This window comes from Telmatherina bonti (genome assembly GCF_933228915.1).
Source record: "Telmatherina bonti genome assembly, chromosome: 16".
NCBI lineage: Eukaryota > Metazoa > Chordata > Actinopteri > Atheriniformes > Telmatherinidae > Telmatherina > Telmatherina bonti.
Window position 1 is genome coordinate 35,919,685 of NC_136614.1, and position 19,578 is coordinate 35,939,262.

General features: G+C 45.3%; 1 protein-coding gene across 2 annotated transcripts; it reads left to right on the forward strand.

Moving 5' to 3' along the window:
• The first annotated feature begins 381 nt into the window (after positions 1–381).
• Positions 382–16,884, forward strand: gpr63 (G protein-coupled receptor 63). Of its 2 annotated transcripts, XR_013771636.1 has the most exons (3): positions 382–686; positions 11,752–13,275; positions 16,746–16,884. XR_013771636.1 is itself a non-coding variant. In XM_079255639.1 (2 exons), the coding sequence occupies exon 2, from the start codon at positions 11,920–11,922 to the stop codon at positions 13,042–13,044; it is 1,125 nt and encodes a 374-aa protein (XP_079111765.1). In that variant the 5' UTR covers positions 382–686; positions 11,752–11,919; the 3' UTR covers positions 13,045–16,576. The 2 variants fall into 2 exon arrangements, 1 of the variants encoding a protein (XP_079111765.1); XM_079255639.1 differs by lacking the exon at positions 16,746–16,884 and having other exon boundaries at positions 11,752–16,576.
• Positions 16,885–19,578: the final 2,694 nt, after the last annotated feature.

Here is a 19,578-nt window from a genome sequence, read left to right on the forward strand (position 1 = left end):
TTCAGAGGGCAGAAAGAGCAAAGTGAGGCACCACTAGCTGGATGTGATGGACTGAGCAGGTCAGGCTCAGAGAACTGATGGTAGCAACCTTTTCAGTAAAACAGGAAGCCAACATGTCTGCAGTCAGCGTGGCGGGAGGCTGAGCAGCTGCTGGAGAAAGAAGACAGTTAAAGGCCATGAACAGCTGCCGTGTGTTGGGAGCATTGTGGATCTGCTTCTGATAAAAGTCGATGGAAGGTAAAAATTGGTAAACAAAGAAACAAAGTCAGAACAACAACAATAATAATGCTGTTATTTTGAAAGTGCAGACCGGAAATGGTTCTTCTTCGTTGCTTTCTTACCGCAGGAAGGTGGCGGTGATGGTGACTGGTTTCCAGTGTTCCTGCCCCCGTTAGTGGACTGGATCTAACAGCTGGACCACAGACTGTCTGGACCAGGAAAACCGTCGAATAAGAAAAGGCAGGCGACGGTGGGAAAACTGGACTTACTGGTTAAACTGGTTAAACTGGAGAAAAGCAGCAGCTGGCAGAAACCAGAATCCCACATGTAGGTGGAGGCTGATGGACCAGACAGGAAACTGGACTGGTTTTAGGCTCGGACTGGGAAAGCGGACTGGTTTTAGGTAGGATAACTGGTCTGGATCTGTGGGTGGAAGCGGCTCCTGCTGGACATGGAGGAAGAAGCAGGTAAATCTGAACTGGAGCAGAAAAATAATCCAGAAATGTATCCGTAAATCAGAGAAAATGTTGTTTAAACAGCTGGTGTCGCGTTGCGCGTGCACGGACAACCATTTCCAGTGCGTGTGACTGGGAATGCGCGTGCACGGACAGCCATTGCCAGTGCGTGTGATTGGGAATGCGCGTGCACGGACAGCCATTGCCAGTGCGTGTGACTGGGAATGCGCGTGCACGGACAGCCGCGCTAGTGCGTGTGACGGGGAATGCGCGTGCACGGACAGCCAGTGCTAGTGCGTGTGACGGGGAATGCGCGTGCACGGACAGCCATTGCCAGTGCGTGTGACTGGGAATGCGCGTGCACGGACAGCCATTTCCAGTGCGTGTGACTGGTGAACAGAGAAGCCGGGTCTGACTGCAGCTTCTGATGACCAGACATCTGCAGCGTTTTATAGAAACCTGGAGGAAACGAGTTAAACACTTTCTGGTTCCTGCATCCCAGCAGGACTAATTTAACCATCACTGAGAATCTCCTTTTCATGTCCGAATAGTTCTAGATTAGACTGGTTTAACTGGCCTGAGACCGCTGGAGACACATGCATGTTGAAAAGAACGCGGAAACTTCTTTCAGGTTTTACCTTTCTGTCCTGCCAGGACTGCGAAGCCAGTTAATGTGAAACCGGTTCCACGTTACCCTGCAGGAAATACATAAATCCTTCATTTTAACTCACCTGGTCCTGGATCCCTCACCTGGTCCTAAATTCCTCACCTGGTCCTGGATCCCTCACCTGGTCCTGGATCCCTCACCTGGTCCTGGATCCCTCACCTGGTCCTAGATCACGGATCCACCGTGACGTCACCCGTAGGTTTCTGAAGAGCTGAATTGAAGCTCGGTTCCTACCATCGCCATCTTGGCAGCGTCATGCGCGTCGTCTCCGGAAAATACAAATATGGTCAAAGAGGTGGAGCTGAGAGGGGGGCTGTGAGCGTCATGGTGGATGATTGACATCGAGTGAATTCCGAGCTTTCTGTAGCTTAGAGCTAACCGAGCTAACCCGGAGATAACAGGAGCTAACCAGCTAACAGAGATAAGCGGGCTAAAGCTAAGTCACGTTGTTAACCGGCTAAAAACTGCGGTTGTTCTACGTTCTTCTGACTTGAAGCGGAAGATTGGGTACCTGTCAATCAAAAGGACACGCCCCTAAATATGCCGAAATTTGAGATTAAATTACTTTTAAACGGGCGAGTTAGAAAAAAATCCACTCCCCCGACAGTTGTCATGAAGGTAAACCTGACCTATTGAACCTAAAATGGATTTTTGTACCAGGGTGCAAACATGTTTATTCCTGCTGTAAACATGTTTATTCCTACCGTAAACATGTTTATTCCCGCTGTAAACATGTTTATTCCTGCTGTAAACATGTTTATTCCTGCCGTAAACATGTTTATTCCTGCCGTAAACATGTTTATTCCCGCTGTAAACATGTTTATTCCCGCCGTAAACATGTTTATTCCTGCCGTAAACATGTTTATTCCTGCCGTAAACATGTTTATTCCCGCTGTAAACATGTTTATTCCTGCCGGAAACATGTTTATTCCTGCCGGAAACATGTTTATTCCTGCCGGAAACATGTTTATTCCTGCTGGAAACATGTTTATTTCTGCTGTGAAGTTGGTCTTTTTAACATGGGAGTCTATTAGGATTTGCTCTGTTTTGGAGCCCCTAGTGGATGAAGGGGGAACGGCAGTTTTCTGCATTTCCACATAGGCTTCACTTTTAACCGCCGGAGGTTTCTGCTTGGTTGTAGCATTTTTCCCCGTGTAGTACCGAAAAGTCTTTTTTTTTTTTTTTTTTTAAATATTTCTGTTGTTTGTATCATTTTCTATATGGATGATTTCACACCTCTTAAATAATGTCGAGTTCCAGGTTTTAGAGAGAATCTCTCCCTCCATCAGACCTGTCAAGGACTGGGCTTTAGTAAGGATCCATCCCCTTTATCTAAATCGTTGAGGGTCTAGGTTTTTTGAGAGGACCTGCTCCTCTGTCAGACCTGTTTGCACAGATCTTCGGTCCAGTTCTTGTATCATGTGAGCTCAGCCTTTTCTGGCTTCCTGACAGCCATGTTTCCATGGAGACTATTTCTGTGGCTGGATCAGCTAAATGTCCAGATATATCTGTCAGGTCCTGGTACAGGTCTTTGCTAGACAATGGGTTTCTCCACACCAAGATCAGGATTATTCCCAGCCTTTTGTCTTCCATGCAGTTGTAATCTCATTCTGCTATCAGCTGCATATTTTGGTTTCCCAGCAACTGTTACCCTGTCGGTTCATCACTTGTCACCTGTGAAGCTTACACTCATGCTAACATGGAAACGCTGTGTGTGGAAAGTTATGCTGTTTGCTGATGGACTTCCTGTTGCGTAAGCTTCTGGAACAACTCCAATGTTTATATAACTGATAAGGTTTTTATGGTTGTCTGTTTCTGACCGCTCTTAAAGGACACTCAGTGGAATTCTGAATGTCTCAGCCACGGATTTTCCAACATTTTGGTTAAAAAATAAAACAAAACAACATAATTCAGGCCATGATGTCAATGCTTTTCAGGTATGACAGTTTTTCATGAGTTTTCAGCATATAGCGGTTTCTCTCCGGCTCAACTAAGTTGTACAAAATGCAGGAACATCTTTGTCTCTGGTTCTGGCTAAATGTCTATCTCTATGTCTATGTCCATGTCTATATCCGTCTCCGTCGCCATCTCCATGTCCATGTCTATTTTTTTTTTTTTTTTAAACAATCAGAAGGATGGTCTGGGAGCTGTGTTGTGCGGAGCAAATTAGCTTTTTCTAGAGGAGCTTTACACACACACACACACACACATACATACACACACACACACAGAGCGGCTAGGTATTTACTGGTGCTAGGTATTTACATAGCTCCAAAATAACATCAGGGCTAATAAGGAACTGTTGGAAATTTACTATGCAACTAACACTAGTGAGTGGGGCTATATGAAGAGGCTGTGGGACATATGGATACTTTGATACCCACAGTGTGCGTCCCCCACACTGCACCCTCCAAGCCTTCTCCAGTGTTGGGGACACGGCCCCCAGTGCCCCCATCACTATGGGTACTACTGTTGCTTTCACCCTCCAGGCCTTCTCCAGGTCTTCCTTGAGGCCTTGGTACTTCTCCAGTTTCTCCTTTTTCCTGATATTTCCATCATTGGGGATGGATACATCGATACGGCTTTCCTCTGCTGCTTCTCCATGATCACTATGTCCACTTGGTTGTCCACCACCATTTTATCTGTCTGGATCTGGAAGTCCCAGAGGATCTTAGCCCTCTCATTCTCCACCACCTTGGGGGGAGTTTCCCACTGGGACTTTAGGATCTCCAGTCCATATTCTGCACAGATGTTCCTGTACACTATGCCGGCTACTTGGTTATGGCGCTCCATGTATTCTTTGCCTGCCAGTATCTTGCACCCTGCTGTGAGGTGCTGGATTGTTTCAGGGGCTCCTTTGCATAGTCTGCACCTGGGATCCTGCCTGGTCTGGTAGATCTGGGATCCTGCCTGGTCTGGTAGATCTGGGATCCTGCCTGGTATGGTAGATCTGGGATCCTGCCTGGTATTGTAGATCTGGGATCCTGCCTGGTATTGTAGATCTGGGCTTCGATCGCTCTGGTACTCAGGACTGACTCTTGTGCTGCCATGATTAGTGCCTCTGTGCTGTCCTTCAGTCCAGCCCTCTCCAGCCATTGATAGGACTTGTTTAGATCGGCCACTATGGTGATCTGCCGGTGGTACATCCCATACAGGGGCTTTTCCTCCCATGATGGTTCTTATATCTTGTGTTCCTCCAGACTCAATTGTCTGAGACATTCACTAAGTGCTTCATCCCTCGGTGCCCTCTTCCTGATGTATTGGTGGAGCTGGGATGTTTCATCTTGGATAGTTGCCTTGATGCTCGCCAGTCCCCGGCCCCTTTCTTTGCGCTTAGTGTATAGCTGCTGGACACTGGACTTGGGGGGAAAACCCTCCATGCATGGTGAGCAGCTTCCATGTTTTGACATCTGTGGTCTGAGCTTCCTCCTTTGGCCAGCTTATTATCCCAGCAGGATATCGGATCACTGGCAGGGTCTAGCCGTTAATTGCCCGGATCTTGTTCTTGCCACTGAGCTGACTTCTCAGTATTTGCCTCACTCATTGCAGGTATTCAGCTGTGGCAGCTTTCCTTGTGGCTTCTTTATGGCTGCCGTTTGCTTGTGGTATGCCCAGGTACTTGCAGTCCTGTTGATTAGTTGGCTGAGGGGGTTCAGGCCTATACAGAACAGCAGCGGGGACAGGCCATCTCCTTGGTATATGCCACATTTGATGGAGACTTGTGCGATTGGCCAGAAGTTGGCCTCCAGGGTGGTCTGCCACAGCCTCATTGAGTTTCCAATAAAGGCTCTAAGACTGCTTATGATCTTGTACAGCTTCAGACATTCCAGGATCCATGTGTGAGGCATTGAGTTGTAGGCTTTCTGGTAATCAATCCCGGCCGTGCACAGGTTTGTCTGTCTGGTTTTGCAGTCATGGGCGATAGTACTATCAACCAGCAGCTGGTGTCTGGCTCCTCTGGTTCCTTAATCAATGACTTTCTGTGTCTCTGCCATGTTTTGATCCATGTGCCCACCCGGCAAAGCCCTAGAAATTGGGGTGTGTGAGGACCGCATCGCCCTTGCCTCCTCCCCTGCTAATGAATGATTGTGAAGAGTCTGTCAATTGCAATTAAAATTGAGGGGAGGTAGCCATACTGTGTTGGGAGAGGAACCGGATAAGCAGCCCCACTCGCTGCACACTACATGGCTCCCCACCCAAAACTTGTACATGAGTTGTCAGTGTTTTTGTGTTGTGATGACTAAATGTGATTAAAACAGCCAATACTGGGTGCAGCGATCAAGGCCACCTTGATGTCCTTCCTCACCACCCAGCACACCGTGCCCACCTCCCAACTCCTGACCTGTGTGTGATGGAGAACAGGGAAGGAGAAGGGTCTGGAGATTTTAGTCCAGAAGGAGGTGGGCTTCCTTCTAGCGGCACTCTGCATACCCCTCATTCCCGGGACCCCTCAGGACCAGGACAAGCCAGGGGCAGCTGCCCCAACAACCAGAGCTCAGGGGAGTGGTGGCGAAAGGAGAACCCAGATCAAAGGCCCACCACCCCCACACCCACAGGAGACATCCCCACCCGAGGACACGCTGCAGTCCCCCCTCGGTTACACACCAGTACATTCACACATACTTATCATCATCACGGTATACACACACCGTCATTTTAACACATACAGGCCCACACACACACATTTAGTCCACCCTCCAAAACAATCCTCCAGACACCTACACCCACCCACACCCCTGTCACTCAAAATACCCCTACCCCCAAGCCCTGATCTCTTCCCCTCTCCTCTCCTGTCCTCTCTCTATTCTATTTCCACTAAGACATCCCTCCACAACCCCCTCACCTATTGTCCTTACTTCTAAGGGTGAATGATATGTGTGCATTATCACTGATGGGTATGGGATGGATTTTCATCTCTGAGGTGTCACTCATGAGTGAGCTGCTGGTTCGAAAGTAGTCTAATCTAGAATAGGAATGGTGAACTGAAGAGAAGAAGGCGTATTCTCTTAATCTGGAGTGATGAGAATGCCAAGCATCGCAAAGACCAAAGTCCTTCATGTATTGTTTAACTGTTTCTGATGATTTCCAAACTGGATGACTTCCTGTGGTACTGTTTGTCCAGTATAATGTTGAAGTCATCTTCTTAAAATAGTTTTTTTCCTATAATTATTTATTTCAGACAGGTCAAAATTACTTATATTCTTCATGTGCCTACATAAATACTAGGGCTATGACGATATGCTTTTGTCCCAATTCGATTTGATTCCTATTTTTTGGGTGCCAATTCGATGAAACTGCTATTCTCAAAATTCTTCGATATTGCTGATTTTTGTAGATTAAAAACAAAAAAATGTATAAAACTTTTTTTTGTTTTGCTCGTCATTTTTCTTGATTTCAATTAGAAAAAAAAATACAGTAGCCAGACAAATCTTCTGCTGTTATGATCAAAACAAGTAAAAAGACCAATAAAAACAATAAAAATTACAAATTTGTTTATAATGGATTATTATTTATTTGAAAAAAAAAAAAAAAAACCGATTTTTTTTTTAAACAAAAAAAATCTATTTTTGAATTGTGAACTGTTCTACCAGATCTGGAAGTTTTAACAGGCAGGAGTTCATGAATAGCTAATTGGTATGGTCCCGGCAACTCACTTTATGCACCATCCTCATGGCTCTTTTCTTGAGTGTGCACAGTGATTGGAGGGAGGATTTGTAGGTGTTTCCCCAGATTTCCACACAGTAGTTCAAGTATGGCACAATAAGCGAGCAGTACAATATATGTAATGGGTTCATATTCAAGAGATAATTGCCTTTACAAAGGACCATGTAGCAACCTCCCAAGGCTGAACTAACCCCAGAATCAGATAAGAACTCAGGATTTTCTACTTCAAAGGAAGTCCATCAACATGTCTCTGAAACAGAGATCCCTGGAAGCCATAAAATTCAGATCCATCTCAATACCGTAGACAGACCCCCACGTTAAACCAGGAACCCTGCTGGTTTTATCTGGTTCCTGGTAGGAAATGTCTACACAGACAGACTGTGGCACCCTTTTGAAGTTGAACCCTGCGGTAAGAGCCTGTTGTCCTTCACCCCAGAAGGTCCCTTTGTATCCACAGCACACAAAGACCAGATTCCAGAGCGGGACCCTTAAGCTCAGAACTCTTAAACCTTCTAAAATACTGGATGTATCCTCAGCACACCTTGGTAAATGGACTCTCCTTCCTTTCTCAATTAATCCAAGACTTTAACCATTTTTCAGATGTGAAATCCACAGAAGTTAGCAAGTTAGTTAATTTCTGTGATTCCTTGGATGGAGCAATGGCGCCATCTAGCAGACACCCTCAAACAGGTTGAGATATGCATTTCAGGTTGATTAAATACAGTGTTTATTATTATATGCTGTTTTTATTCACGACTCTGACTCAATTTCCACACAACAAGTTCTTTATTTCTTAACCCACCAGGTCCGTGGAAAGTGAAAATCATTGAAGAAATGTATTTGAAATGTCTTGAAGCTGTTAACAAACCATTTCCCATTTTGACAGCAGCAGTTTTCAATGTTCATTGTGATAAGAATCATTTATACTTTTGCTCATCTATAAATAGATTTTAACAGACATGTCTCGAGGTTGAAAAGAATGTTAAGTTTAATCCACTAAGAACTTTGTATTTTGACCGAACTTTGAGACCCCATGTTCTTGCGCTCTGATTGGATAACCTAAAGTCCGCCCCAGAGTGCCAGCAAAGTTAACTGCGGTTTTTCCTGGAATACTCTCTCTTGATTCCTTTCTCTCTTCGTTTTCCGCTTCTTTCTCTCTCCTTCATTTTGTTTCTTCGTCGTTCGTTTTACTTTTTCTCTTTTGTTTAATTTTGGTTTGCTTTTAGTCTTGTTTGTGTCCATCCGGCGCCGTGTTTGTGGATTTTTTTATTACAGTAAGTCTGCTTACTCGACTCAGTTAACGCCAGAAACTCATCCAATTCTGGTTAAATAAATTTTGCTTCTGAGACATCATCAAGTTGCACTCTGGCCTCCCCAAGACTTTGATCGATAACATATGGATGACCTGCATATTACTTTTCCAACGATCCCAGGACTTTTCCAGCACCCGCTACCCGTGAATTCTTATCGGAGTTGGGTCCAGCTTCAGACGCCGAACCAGACGGTTACAGGGAGCTCCTGAGTTCTGCGGAAGCCCCTGTGGACAATTATCACAGGCCGACCACTGGATTCTTGTCTACTGGCTCCAAGCGGCTTTGGTTCTCGACCACCGGGCGTTGAAGTAAGGCTGATCCATTATTCCTCTCTCCAATCACAAGCTGGTGTCTTAGTAAGCAGAAGCTGCCCTTTTAAATCCATCCCATGTGGTATCCGCCTGATAGTCTACCCTGATATGAAGGAGTTAACTTCATTAGACTCGCCATCTTTCCAACCTTCCAAGCTGTTCAAGTTATGTAAACTGCTTACATAACTTTACTTTTAAAAATTTTATTTTACATTTTTGCTGTTGGCTCGGCTAAAGCTTTTCTTATTCTCTCTCATCTTGGCTAATTCATCATTTGATACTTGCTGTCGGTATTTCTGGTTTATGTGATTAATTTCATTTGTGCCTGTTGATTTTAACCAGTGTGGTTTTAATAAAGTATGTTATATTTTAAGAAGTCGTGGTAGCTTGATCAATCTTTGAGAAGTGATTTGTTCCCTCTGACGAGAACTTACTCCAGTAAGCGTATCCTGAGGCTGATGGTTATCTGTTATTAGACAAATATTATTGTCATATTACGGTTTTCTCTGCCTGACCGTATAATAAATGTCTAGGACACAGCAAATTAATAATAAACACCCACTGTCACTCACACATTGGATCACAGATTAACGTTAAAAATAATAACCGAAATACTTTTATTTAACTTAGCTTGAACATGTTGTATGTGTGTTTTCCAGCTGATCTTGTGATCGATTATCACCTCCAGGAACTTCATTTCCTCAACTCTGTCTACATTTACACCATCTATGACAATATTTGCGTCACTGTTCGATATACGAACAGTGACGCAAATACTGCGTCACTGTTCGTGACCTAAAAACCTAAAGATAAATTTAGGTTTTTTTTTTCTTCCAAATTTAAAGACTGTTTATTTACGTCAAACCAAATTTTCAGCTTATCTAATTCTGAGGTGATATCTTCCATGAGATGTTGTAAGTTCTCACCTGAACAGAAAATATTTGTACCATCTGCAAACAAAACAAATTGTTGCTTTTAAGATACTTTATACACATCATTTATATATAAAGTAGAGTTTCAGTCCCAATACCGACCCCTGGGGAACACCACAATGTCCAAGCATGAAGACTGAAAGTCATTTATCTTTACAAATTGTTGCGTCATGCTCAAAAAACTTCTCATCCATTGCAAAACCACTCCTCTGAACCCATAATAGTCTAATTTCTTACAGAATATTTCATGATTAATTGTATGGAGTGATTCCTTCTACTAATTCTAGGACTGCCAGTGACATGGATCTCAGTTTTCTGAATCCATATTGACTTTCTGACAGCAGGTTATGTCTATGAAATTGTCCAATCTATGAACAAAAAGTTTTTCCAAACTTTTGGAGAACTGCGGTAATAATGTAACTGTCCTATGATTAGTAAACTGTCTGTCTCCAGATTTGTTCAGGAAATTTACCAGTTTGGAATGATAAGTTGCAGATATCTGTCATTGGCTGAATGACTGCCTCTTACATTTTTTATTATTGTCATATCTAAACCATTGTTGAAGTTTTGATTTTACATTAATTAATAATTTCTATAATTTATTTCTCTTCCACTGCCGTGAGATGCATTGGATTAAGATTTCTACTTACTAGTGATTCATTGTCAAATAATCCATGATCATTTATTTTATGCTGCGATGGACTGGCGAGCTGGCCAGGGTGTACCCTGCCTTTCGCCCAAAGCCAGCTGGGATAGGCTCCAGCTTCCCCGCAACCCTGAATTGGATTAAGCGGTTTAGAAAATGAATGAATGAATGAATGACTTTATTTTATCTGCCAGCTTTGGCCCAGTACTTACAAAGTAGTCATTAAAATTAATAACCACCTCATTCATATCATTAATCATTTTTCCATTGTCCTCCCGTGGGGTCACCATCTGCAGGAGGAACTGTAGGGGTCGGGTGTGGCGGCAAGGGGCGGGGACCCTGCCGGTCCGATCCCCGGCTGCAGAAGCTGGCTCTAGGGACGTGGAACGTCACCTCTCTGGTGGGGAAGGAGCCTGAGCTTGTGCGCGAGGTTGAGCGGTTCTGACAAGATACAGTTGGACTCACCTCGACGCATGGCTTGGGCTCTGGAACCAGTACCCTCGTGAGGGACTGGACCTTCTTCCACTCTGCAGTTACTCATGGTGAGAGGCGCCGAGCAGGTGTGGGCATTCTCATCAGCCCCCAGCTTGGTGCCTGCACGTGGTGGATGAAAGGGTAGTTTCCCTCCGCCTCCGGGTGGGGGGACGGGTCCTGACTGTTGTCTGTGCTTATGCACCGAACAGCAGTTCAGAGTACCCACCCTTTCTGGAGTCCTTGGAGGGAGTGCTGGAGGGTGCTCCTTCTGGGGACTCCATTGTTCTGCTGGGGGACTTCAATGCTCACGTGGGCAATGACAGTGAGACCTGGAGGGGAGTGATGGGGAGGCATGGTACGATTTTTCCATTGTCATTAAAATATTTTGGAAAATTTATCTATCCAGGACTTTTCCTTATGACTTTATTTGATATATTCCAAATACCTTTCGTGTCATATTTATTCCTATCAAATAATTTGCTGTAGTTTTCTTGTTTATTTTATATTTCTTATATTTATTTTCCATTTCTTCTGTTCTGTATTTTCTAAATTACCTGCAGCGGTTTTTTTCTTTTACAGGCCTGTTGCAGTCCTGTAGTGATCCATGGTGTGTCAGACTGTTTCTTTCTCTCTGGATATCGATTTATATATATTTATCATATAGTGATTGAAATGTGTACAGAAAATTTTTGTTTGCATTAACAATATTATCTTCAGTCAACGCTGTGTCAACATTGTGTTATCTGAGTGAGCGCAGAGTGAGGGGAAGAGGGACTGACTAAAGGAAGAGTCATTGACAGTTGGACCATAAATAATAACAATGTGAATAAATAAATTAACTATTAGAAATCTATCTTCTGGATCTGTGATGTTTGATCAATGTCAAAATGTATCAATGGGAGTATGTAATGATCTGTGTCACTTTTCCACATCTGGAAGTTATTTTAGACGTACATGAGACTATATGAACGGACTCGGGTGTTTTACAGACCGCAGATGGAAACCTTTCCTCCATGATGGCAGATTTCTTTGGTTTCACTTCATCTTCACGTTTGTTGTTGTTGTTCTAGGACTCCACCTGCGTGAGCACGGCCGTGTGCTCCACTGAAGGGACGACGTCTCCCTCCATGGGCCGTCCTTAGGCTGACCTGTCCAGAGACGATGAACGCCCCCCCCCTCCAGAGGCAGGACACGCTGACGCCTGGGTCGCGGCGCTGAACCTTCCCACCAGGCTCCTGATGGAGGACGTGTCAAACATCTCTCTGGGCTCCAGGTCGCCACCGGAGCTGCTCACCCCGACGGCTCCCGTCCCGGAGATCATCCGAGGTGTGGGCGTGCCTCTGCAGATCTTCTTCAGCGTGGCGATGGCGGTCATCATGCTGGTGGCGCTGGCGGGGAACGTGGTGGTGTGCCTGATGGTGTACCAGCGGTCGGCCATGCGCTCGGCCATCAACATCCTGCTGGCGAGCCTGGCGTTCGCAGACATGATGCTGGCCGTCCTCAACATGCCTTTTGCTCTGGTTACCGTGGTGACCACCAGCTGGATCTTCGGGGATGTTTTCTGCCGGGTGTCTGCCATGTTCTTTTGGTTCTTTGTGATGGAGGGGGTCGCCGTGCTGCTTATAATCAGCATCGACCGCTTCCTCATCATCGTCCAGAAACAGGACAAGCTCAGCCCGCACCGAGCCAAGGTGCTGATCGGAGTCACCTGGGCCATATCCTTCATCATCGCCTTCCCCCTGGCCGTTGGCTCCCCTCTCCTTCAGACCCCCCCCAGGGCCCCCCAGTGCGTGTTCGGTTACAGCACCGAGGCCGGTTTCCACGCGTACGTTCTGATCCTGCTGCTGGTCTTCTTCTTCATGCCGTTCCTGGTGATGCTGTACACCTTCATGGGGATCCTGAACACCATCCGGCACAACGCCGTCCGCATCCACAGCCACCCGGACAGCGTGTGTCTGAGCCAGGCCGGCAAGCTGGGCCTGCTCAGCCTCCACCGGCCCTTCCAGATGAACATAGACATGAGCTTCAAGACGCGTGCCTTCACCACCATCCTCATCCTCTTCTCTGTGTTTACAGTGTGCTGGGCTCCCTTCACGGCCTACAGCCTGGTGACGACCTTCAGCGACGGCTTCTACCACAAAGACAGCTTCTTTCAGATCAGCACCTGGCTCCTGTGGTTGTGCTACCTCAAGTCAGCCCTCAATCCTCTCATTTACTACTGGAGGATCAAGAAGTTTCGTGACGCTTGCCTCGATTTGATGCCCAAATACTTCAAGTTTCTTCCTCAGCTGCCAGGCAACACCAAGAGGCGCATCCAGCCGAGCGCCGTGTATGTATGTGGAGAGCATCGCTCTGTGGTTTAGAGGGAATAATCCACTGTTAAAGGCGCATGGTGACGCCATGTAACCTGCAGTAGCAGGCGTGTTTCTACTCTCCTGTTTTAGTTTTCTCTCCAGAAGCACTCAGACTGGAAGTAGCGCTGCATGAAGTGGGTGGAGTCTGAGCTGGAGAGGGTTGCAGCTGCAGGGAACCTGCCAGACAGGAGGATTACCCTCCATGGTACAAGCTCCTCCGCTGTCAGCACCAAATATTACGTGAGGATTTTAAAGAGTTTGTCTCCAAAAAAGCAGAAAAAAACCCAAAGTTAAAAACAAGCACAACTCCTGAAGAGTTGTGACCCTGTTTAAAATGTAAATAAAAGCAGGATGTGCTGGTGTAGACCTCATCAGGACCTTTTTATCCCCAGTAGAGGCTAAGGCCACATCAGCTGATGAAACCGAGACGTTAGATTGAAAATAGGAGCTGCTGTGATGCAGGATGTGGTTCAGCATGGTCCGGCTGGACCAGTTCTCCTGTTCCACCATCAGGATGTGGTCCTGCTGGACCAGTTCTCCTGTTCCACCATCAGGATGTGGTCCAGCATGGTGGAAGGTCTTCCCTGAAAGAGACGTTGTCTGGATGGGAGCAGATGTTTCAGCATTGATGGAGCTTCCCAGATGTGGAAGCTGCCCACGCCATCAGCACTAATGCAACCCCATCCCATCAGAGATGCAGGCTGATAACAAGCTGGATGCTCCCTCTCCTCTTTAGTCTGCAGGACACGCCGTCCATGCTGTCCACAAACTATTCCACATCTTCATCCAGGTTTCCACTCAGAACATTTTAAATGAGCTTTGGTCCAGAGAAGACGGCGTGTTTCTGGATCCTCTTCACATATGATGGAGCTTTAACCTGCATGTGTGGATTTCAGCCTGAACTGGGTTCACACTGGTTTCTGGAAGCTTCCTGAGTCCATGCACTGGTTTCCAGTAGAATCATGTTATAATGCAGAAGATCACCCGCCTTGTCCCAGCATACAGAGACTCCTCCAGGATCTTCTGAGGAGACTCTACATTGTAGACGGTGGATCTTCTGAGTCTCAGAAATGCTCTTTGTTTACCGGCTCTTCTGTTGCAGGCGTTTCTGCCATCATTAGGTTCCTCACATTCATCACTCAGTCCAGGTCCGTCACCGACACACACACACACACACACACACACACACACACACACACACACTGCTCAGGACAAGGAGCGGGAGGAAGCCGGAGAACCCGGAGAGAACCCACCATACACGGGGAGAACGTGCAAACTAGACAGACCCCCCCAGCCGAGACTCGAGCCAGTGATCTTCTTGCAGTGAGGCCGCTGACCACTATGCCACCGTGCAGTTTGTCCTCTACTGGGAATGAAATATGTCTGGATGGGTTTACGCAGCAGTGGTTTGTTCTGGATGCCAGAGTCCTCTCCGGGTGGTGGGGTTTGGATAAGGTGCCGCTCCCGGTGCGGGGCACTGTGACGGGATCTTTTCTAGCATTTCCAGGCACTGGAACTGAACCTCTACAGTGTTGCAGTGCAGCGTTGTCCGTCTGATCGCGTTCAGGGGGTTCAGCAGGAACCAGCCTGGATGTTCTGCTGTTTTTATTTTTCTGTTTTGTGCTGGTCTAGCGGCTCTTATTTATTCTCTTCTCCTGGTTTGAAGGAGAAACTTGCTGCATGGACTTGTGTTGTGCTCAGGAGCTGCAGCTGGCAGCCACTTTTCTCTCTCCTCACGTCTCAGAAGCAGAAGGAGCGACCTGACATGGAGGTTGCTCTGAAGACTCGTCTCTTAGCGGTCTGCGCTCTCAGACATGCAGCTGATGATGAGGATGATACTAATCAGGTTGATGATAGGATGTAACAGGACACATTTTACCTTCATGTGTGAGCTGTGCTACTCTTTGTATCTGCTAAGTCCTTTTAGGTCCCAGCTGATGTTTGGCTGATATGAGTCCTGAAACTTGAGTTTGTGTCGTGAAACACACTGGAAGCCTTTATAGCTGCTGAAGATTCTCTTTCTGACACTGAAGCAGCTGCTGGTGTCTGAACTCCAGATGCAAAGTCATATTTTTGTGGTTCGAATGTTCCTGAAAGTGGAGACTTAGTCAGAAATTACATTTAACCCTTAAAACTCCAAGTCCGAGAAAGCTGTTTTACTCCACCCGTTTATTTTCAACGTAAAACATTCTGTAGAGGCCGAAGTCTTCATCCTAATGACGTTTCCACGGAGACGTGACGTTTCAGCAGCATAAAGAGCAACCAGAAGAAAACAGAAGTTTGTAGAAATAACACACATAGATCAGCAGTGACCAAGCCTTTTCTCATCTGCACATCATTCTGGAAACACACACACTGTTTCCTCGTTTCCACACGTCTTCCTGCTACTTTTGTCCCGATTCGATTCAATTCGATTCCGATTTTTTTGGGTGCCGATTCGATTTAAATTGCGATTCTCACATTTCTCCGATATTGCTGATATTTGGAGATTAAAAACAAAAAAAAATGTATAAAACTTTTTTTTTGCTCGTCATTTTTCTTCATTTCAATGAGGGAAAAACAACACAACACTAATCATTCTGCTGCTAGAATACCCAAGAAGACATGTAAAAAGATCAATAAAAAACAATAAAAGTGACAAAAATTTCGTTTTATTTATTTGAAGAAAAAAAAAAAGATTTTTTTAACAAAAAAAATAGATTTTAAAATTGTGAAGAAAAAAAATCTCAATTTCCGATTTTTCGATTCAATTTTCCACCCCTACTATCCACCTGCTGTCCTCACTGCAGCACCTCCACCTCAGCTGCATCCCAAACGTCTTCTTGGCTTTATTCCAGCCATAGAGGATCATTATTTTCCTGCTTTTCTCATCACTTGTTGATCTTTGGCTGCTCCTGATTGGACGTTACCGTCAGTTTAAGCTCTCTGATTGGTGGAAAGTCTGACAGGAAGTGTCTTCATCATCATGTCCAGGTGAAAATAGAGGTCTCTTAGCAACATGGTAGTGATGGTGATGAAGATGTGATAAATAATGGTGGATTTACCATTTAGAGTCTCTGAATAAACACTACATTTTGTCTGGATTGTAAACCTCCTGGACGGATAGAAACGCTGGAAAACCTCCGTAGACCTGCTGGAGGGTCACATGACCATCACAGCTTACCCCCCAGAGTTACACACTACCATTCCTGATAGAAATGCTGGTACTTGGGGAGTTTTAAGGGTTAAAGCTCATGAGAACAGAAGAGATTCCTAACAAGGTCTTCAGCATGTATAATTCCTAAAATGCACTGAATGGCACATACTGTGTGAGAAGATCAACGGGTGACGTGCTTTGTTTGAACCGGTTGGCTTGACCTGACCTCGCCTTTTCTGGGTTAGCTTTGTGGACTTCTAGTTGTGTCTAGCAGCATGTAAACAAACTGCTCCAGTGGTGGGATTGTAGTGAGAAAGTGGTCAAGGTGCATCTGAAATGTGTCTGTTTCTAAATGTTTTTATTGTGCCTATGAATTAGTGTGTCTGCCAGTAAGAATGCTGCTACATCTGGTGAAAATGTGCAATTTCAGTGTACTGTACTATTGAATGTAATAAAGAGGAGACATTTCTTACCTTGGTAAACTCTTTTACGTGTGTCATTGTGTTGGTGTCCAAAACTGGGGTGTTACAGCCATTAAGTAGCCTATGAATGTCTTCATGTTTCTGTCTTTCAGATGGAAGAATGTGCTGATGAAGCGGTGATGAAAGAGGCCTTCGGCACTCAGCACACTGTCCTTCAGAATAAAAAAGAAAACTTGGCAAGAACAAAAGCCAAAAAAAACCTACACAATACAGCTTTAATAAAAACAGCAGGTGAAACTTAACATGTTGCAAATATGTGGGCATAGTTGTTACCATGGCAACGTGTAACCATGGCAAGGCATTGAAGCAGACAATCTGACAACAGTGCTTAAAATGGAAGTGCAAACATGGTGATGCATACATATTCTCAGACTCACACGGAGACAGCAGACCGAGGCCGGCTTTAGGCAGGGGCGAGAGGGGGCAACGCCCCCTCAGACAAACACCTTGTCCCCTCGCTCAAATCCGCCAAAACTCCTTAAACCCCCCCCCTGCACAGAGCTACATGCCGGTTGTTCAGCATTGCATTGCAGGACCCCCTCCCAGTGAACAACCAAACAGTGTTTAGTATGCAAACGAGCTGACAAGCAGACTGATTGTAGGGTGTCAGGTTTCTCCCCCTCGCTGGCTGAGCTGCTGCAGCAGTAAAACTTTCAGGAAGTGAAGCTCTGTTGGATACCTGTAGTGGTTTATATGGTGAGATCGGATACTTAATAACTAATTAACAATAAATACAGGAGTATATAACATCTAAATGTTCTGTCTACAGGGGATTGTTGCTGTTTTAGGTGTGTGAGCGTTGCTCCATCACACATGAGCACTGGATGTGTAGATCCAATCAGACGGAGGGAAAATGGCCTGTGTGTGCGGACCCTGTCAGGAAGCTCCAGCATCGTAGCTCATTCTCCACATTGGCACGAGTCCTAATCCCTCACCGTTGCACCATGTTAATGGAGACAAAGAGGAATTGGGTGATATCAGCCCATGAGAAGACGACTTTTTTTTTAGATTTTTTGGGCAGAAAAGTAAAAGACTTATTGCAGAGAATGAGATTCCGAAAAAAATTCAACAAAATTAAAAACTTTTAATGTTCTACTCTGGTTTGTTCTTGATTTTTTTAAAATATAGATTTGAGATTATTGTTTGAGGGACTGCCACCTTAAGCATGACGTGCACACATGGCACCCCGTTCACAGGGGGTCGACAGGCTGTGTAACCCTAATCCAGGGAACATCAACACAGAGTAAAAAGAGCAGAGGACCCCAGTGCATCATAGGACGTCCCTCAGCAGCCTCGGCATTTAGGATTAAAGGAATGGACAGGATTCCAGAACGGAGAGCGCAACACGCTGGACTATCAACAGGGGGGGATAAGAGGGGAAACACCGCTCCACCGACGCCACGGACAATGACCGCAGTAGGAGTACGGGCGCAGCGGGAGTACGGCCTCAGCGGGAGAATGTTTGTTTCTTTTTGCCGTACGATTAGGTACAAGAAGCAACACCCAGTTGCCAGTAACGCCATGTAGCCTCAGGGTTTTACAGCAGGTCATTTATGTCTTCTGTACTGCACGCCGTGCAGTATTATTTTCTTCCGTTGCGTTTGCTCTTCAGAACACTTTAAGACGTCACGCCCGCCATTTTTCTGATTGGTTTACTCTGCGCTTGTTTGTCCCGCCCTAGAAATCGTCTATGTGAGTCCCCAGACTTTACGCTGGCACAGCGAGAGTTCTGCTTGCCAGGCTAACCATTAGGGGCCAACGTTACACACCATTCCAAACCATTACGTCTCATTTTACTGACAGCAAGCGCACTTCGGTGTGTGCAGACGATGTTGGGACACAGCTATAGAGTTCCCAACAAAAATTAGTGTCTAGACTCCGTCAGCAATGTTAAAGCCGATAGATCAGTCTTGATGTCTTGGTATCATTTTGGATGCTGAGCTAAATTAGAACTTGAAAGAGGGAACTAGATCAGCTTTTGACCACCTGGAGTATATCCCTCGAACAAGGGGGCCAATAGCACAATATGATAAAAAAAAAAAAAAATCATCTGTTTTCAGCGGTCTTGCCTATTGTAATGTACTTTTACAATTTTTTTTATCCTTTAAGTTCCAAAAAAACATTGAGCTCCTTATATCTGGAATAAACTACCAGAAAACATGAAGTCCTTACTTCTGCTAATTCTGATTAAAACCATTTGCCACCAGTGTATTTAGGGTGGATGGTGGCACAGTGGTTAGCACTTGCCTCGCAGAAAGAAGGTCACTGGTTCAATCCTTGGCTGGGAGGGGTTTGGTCAGTGGCCTTTCTGTGTGGAGTTTGCCTGTTCTCCCCAGGTACTCCAGCTTCCTCCCACCGTCCAAAGACATGATGTTAGGTTAATTGGTTACTCTAAATTGCCCTTGAGCGTGAGTGGTTGTTCATCTCTGTGTGGCCCTGCAGTGGAGTAGCGAGCTGTCCAGCGTGTACCCTGCCTGTCGCCCAAAGCCAGCTGGGACAGGCTCCAGCTTCCCCGCCACCTTGAATTGGATTAAGCAGTTCAGAAAATAAATGAATGTATTTAGGGTACAGTTTTTTTCTTTTAGTTTTTTTAGTTTTATGTTGATAATGCTGATGGTCATGTGGTTTCCATTGACATCTGTTTGAATTTACTATGCAAATTACAAGTCTGATACACTGACATGCATTGGTTACCGAGTTAAAGTACACATGCTATTATACAAATTCTATTTACTTTCTGGGTGACAAACACACTTAATTTTGTATGTTGGCCATGGAACATTCTTTCATCACAATAAATATCAAATCAAATTTAAATGTGTTTTACTGTTTTAAAGCAAGATCACTGACCTGAGACTTGACAGGTTCTCCGAGGTCCTAGATCCACTCAATGTGGTCTAGATCTTTATATCGTAGACTAGAAAG

Bases quoted from the DNA above. Each gene is read 5' to 3' on its own strand.
- gpr63 (XM_079255639.1), top strand. From the start codon at position 11,920: ATGGAGGACGTGTCAAACATCTCTCTGGGCTCCAGGTCGCCACCGGAG.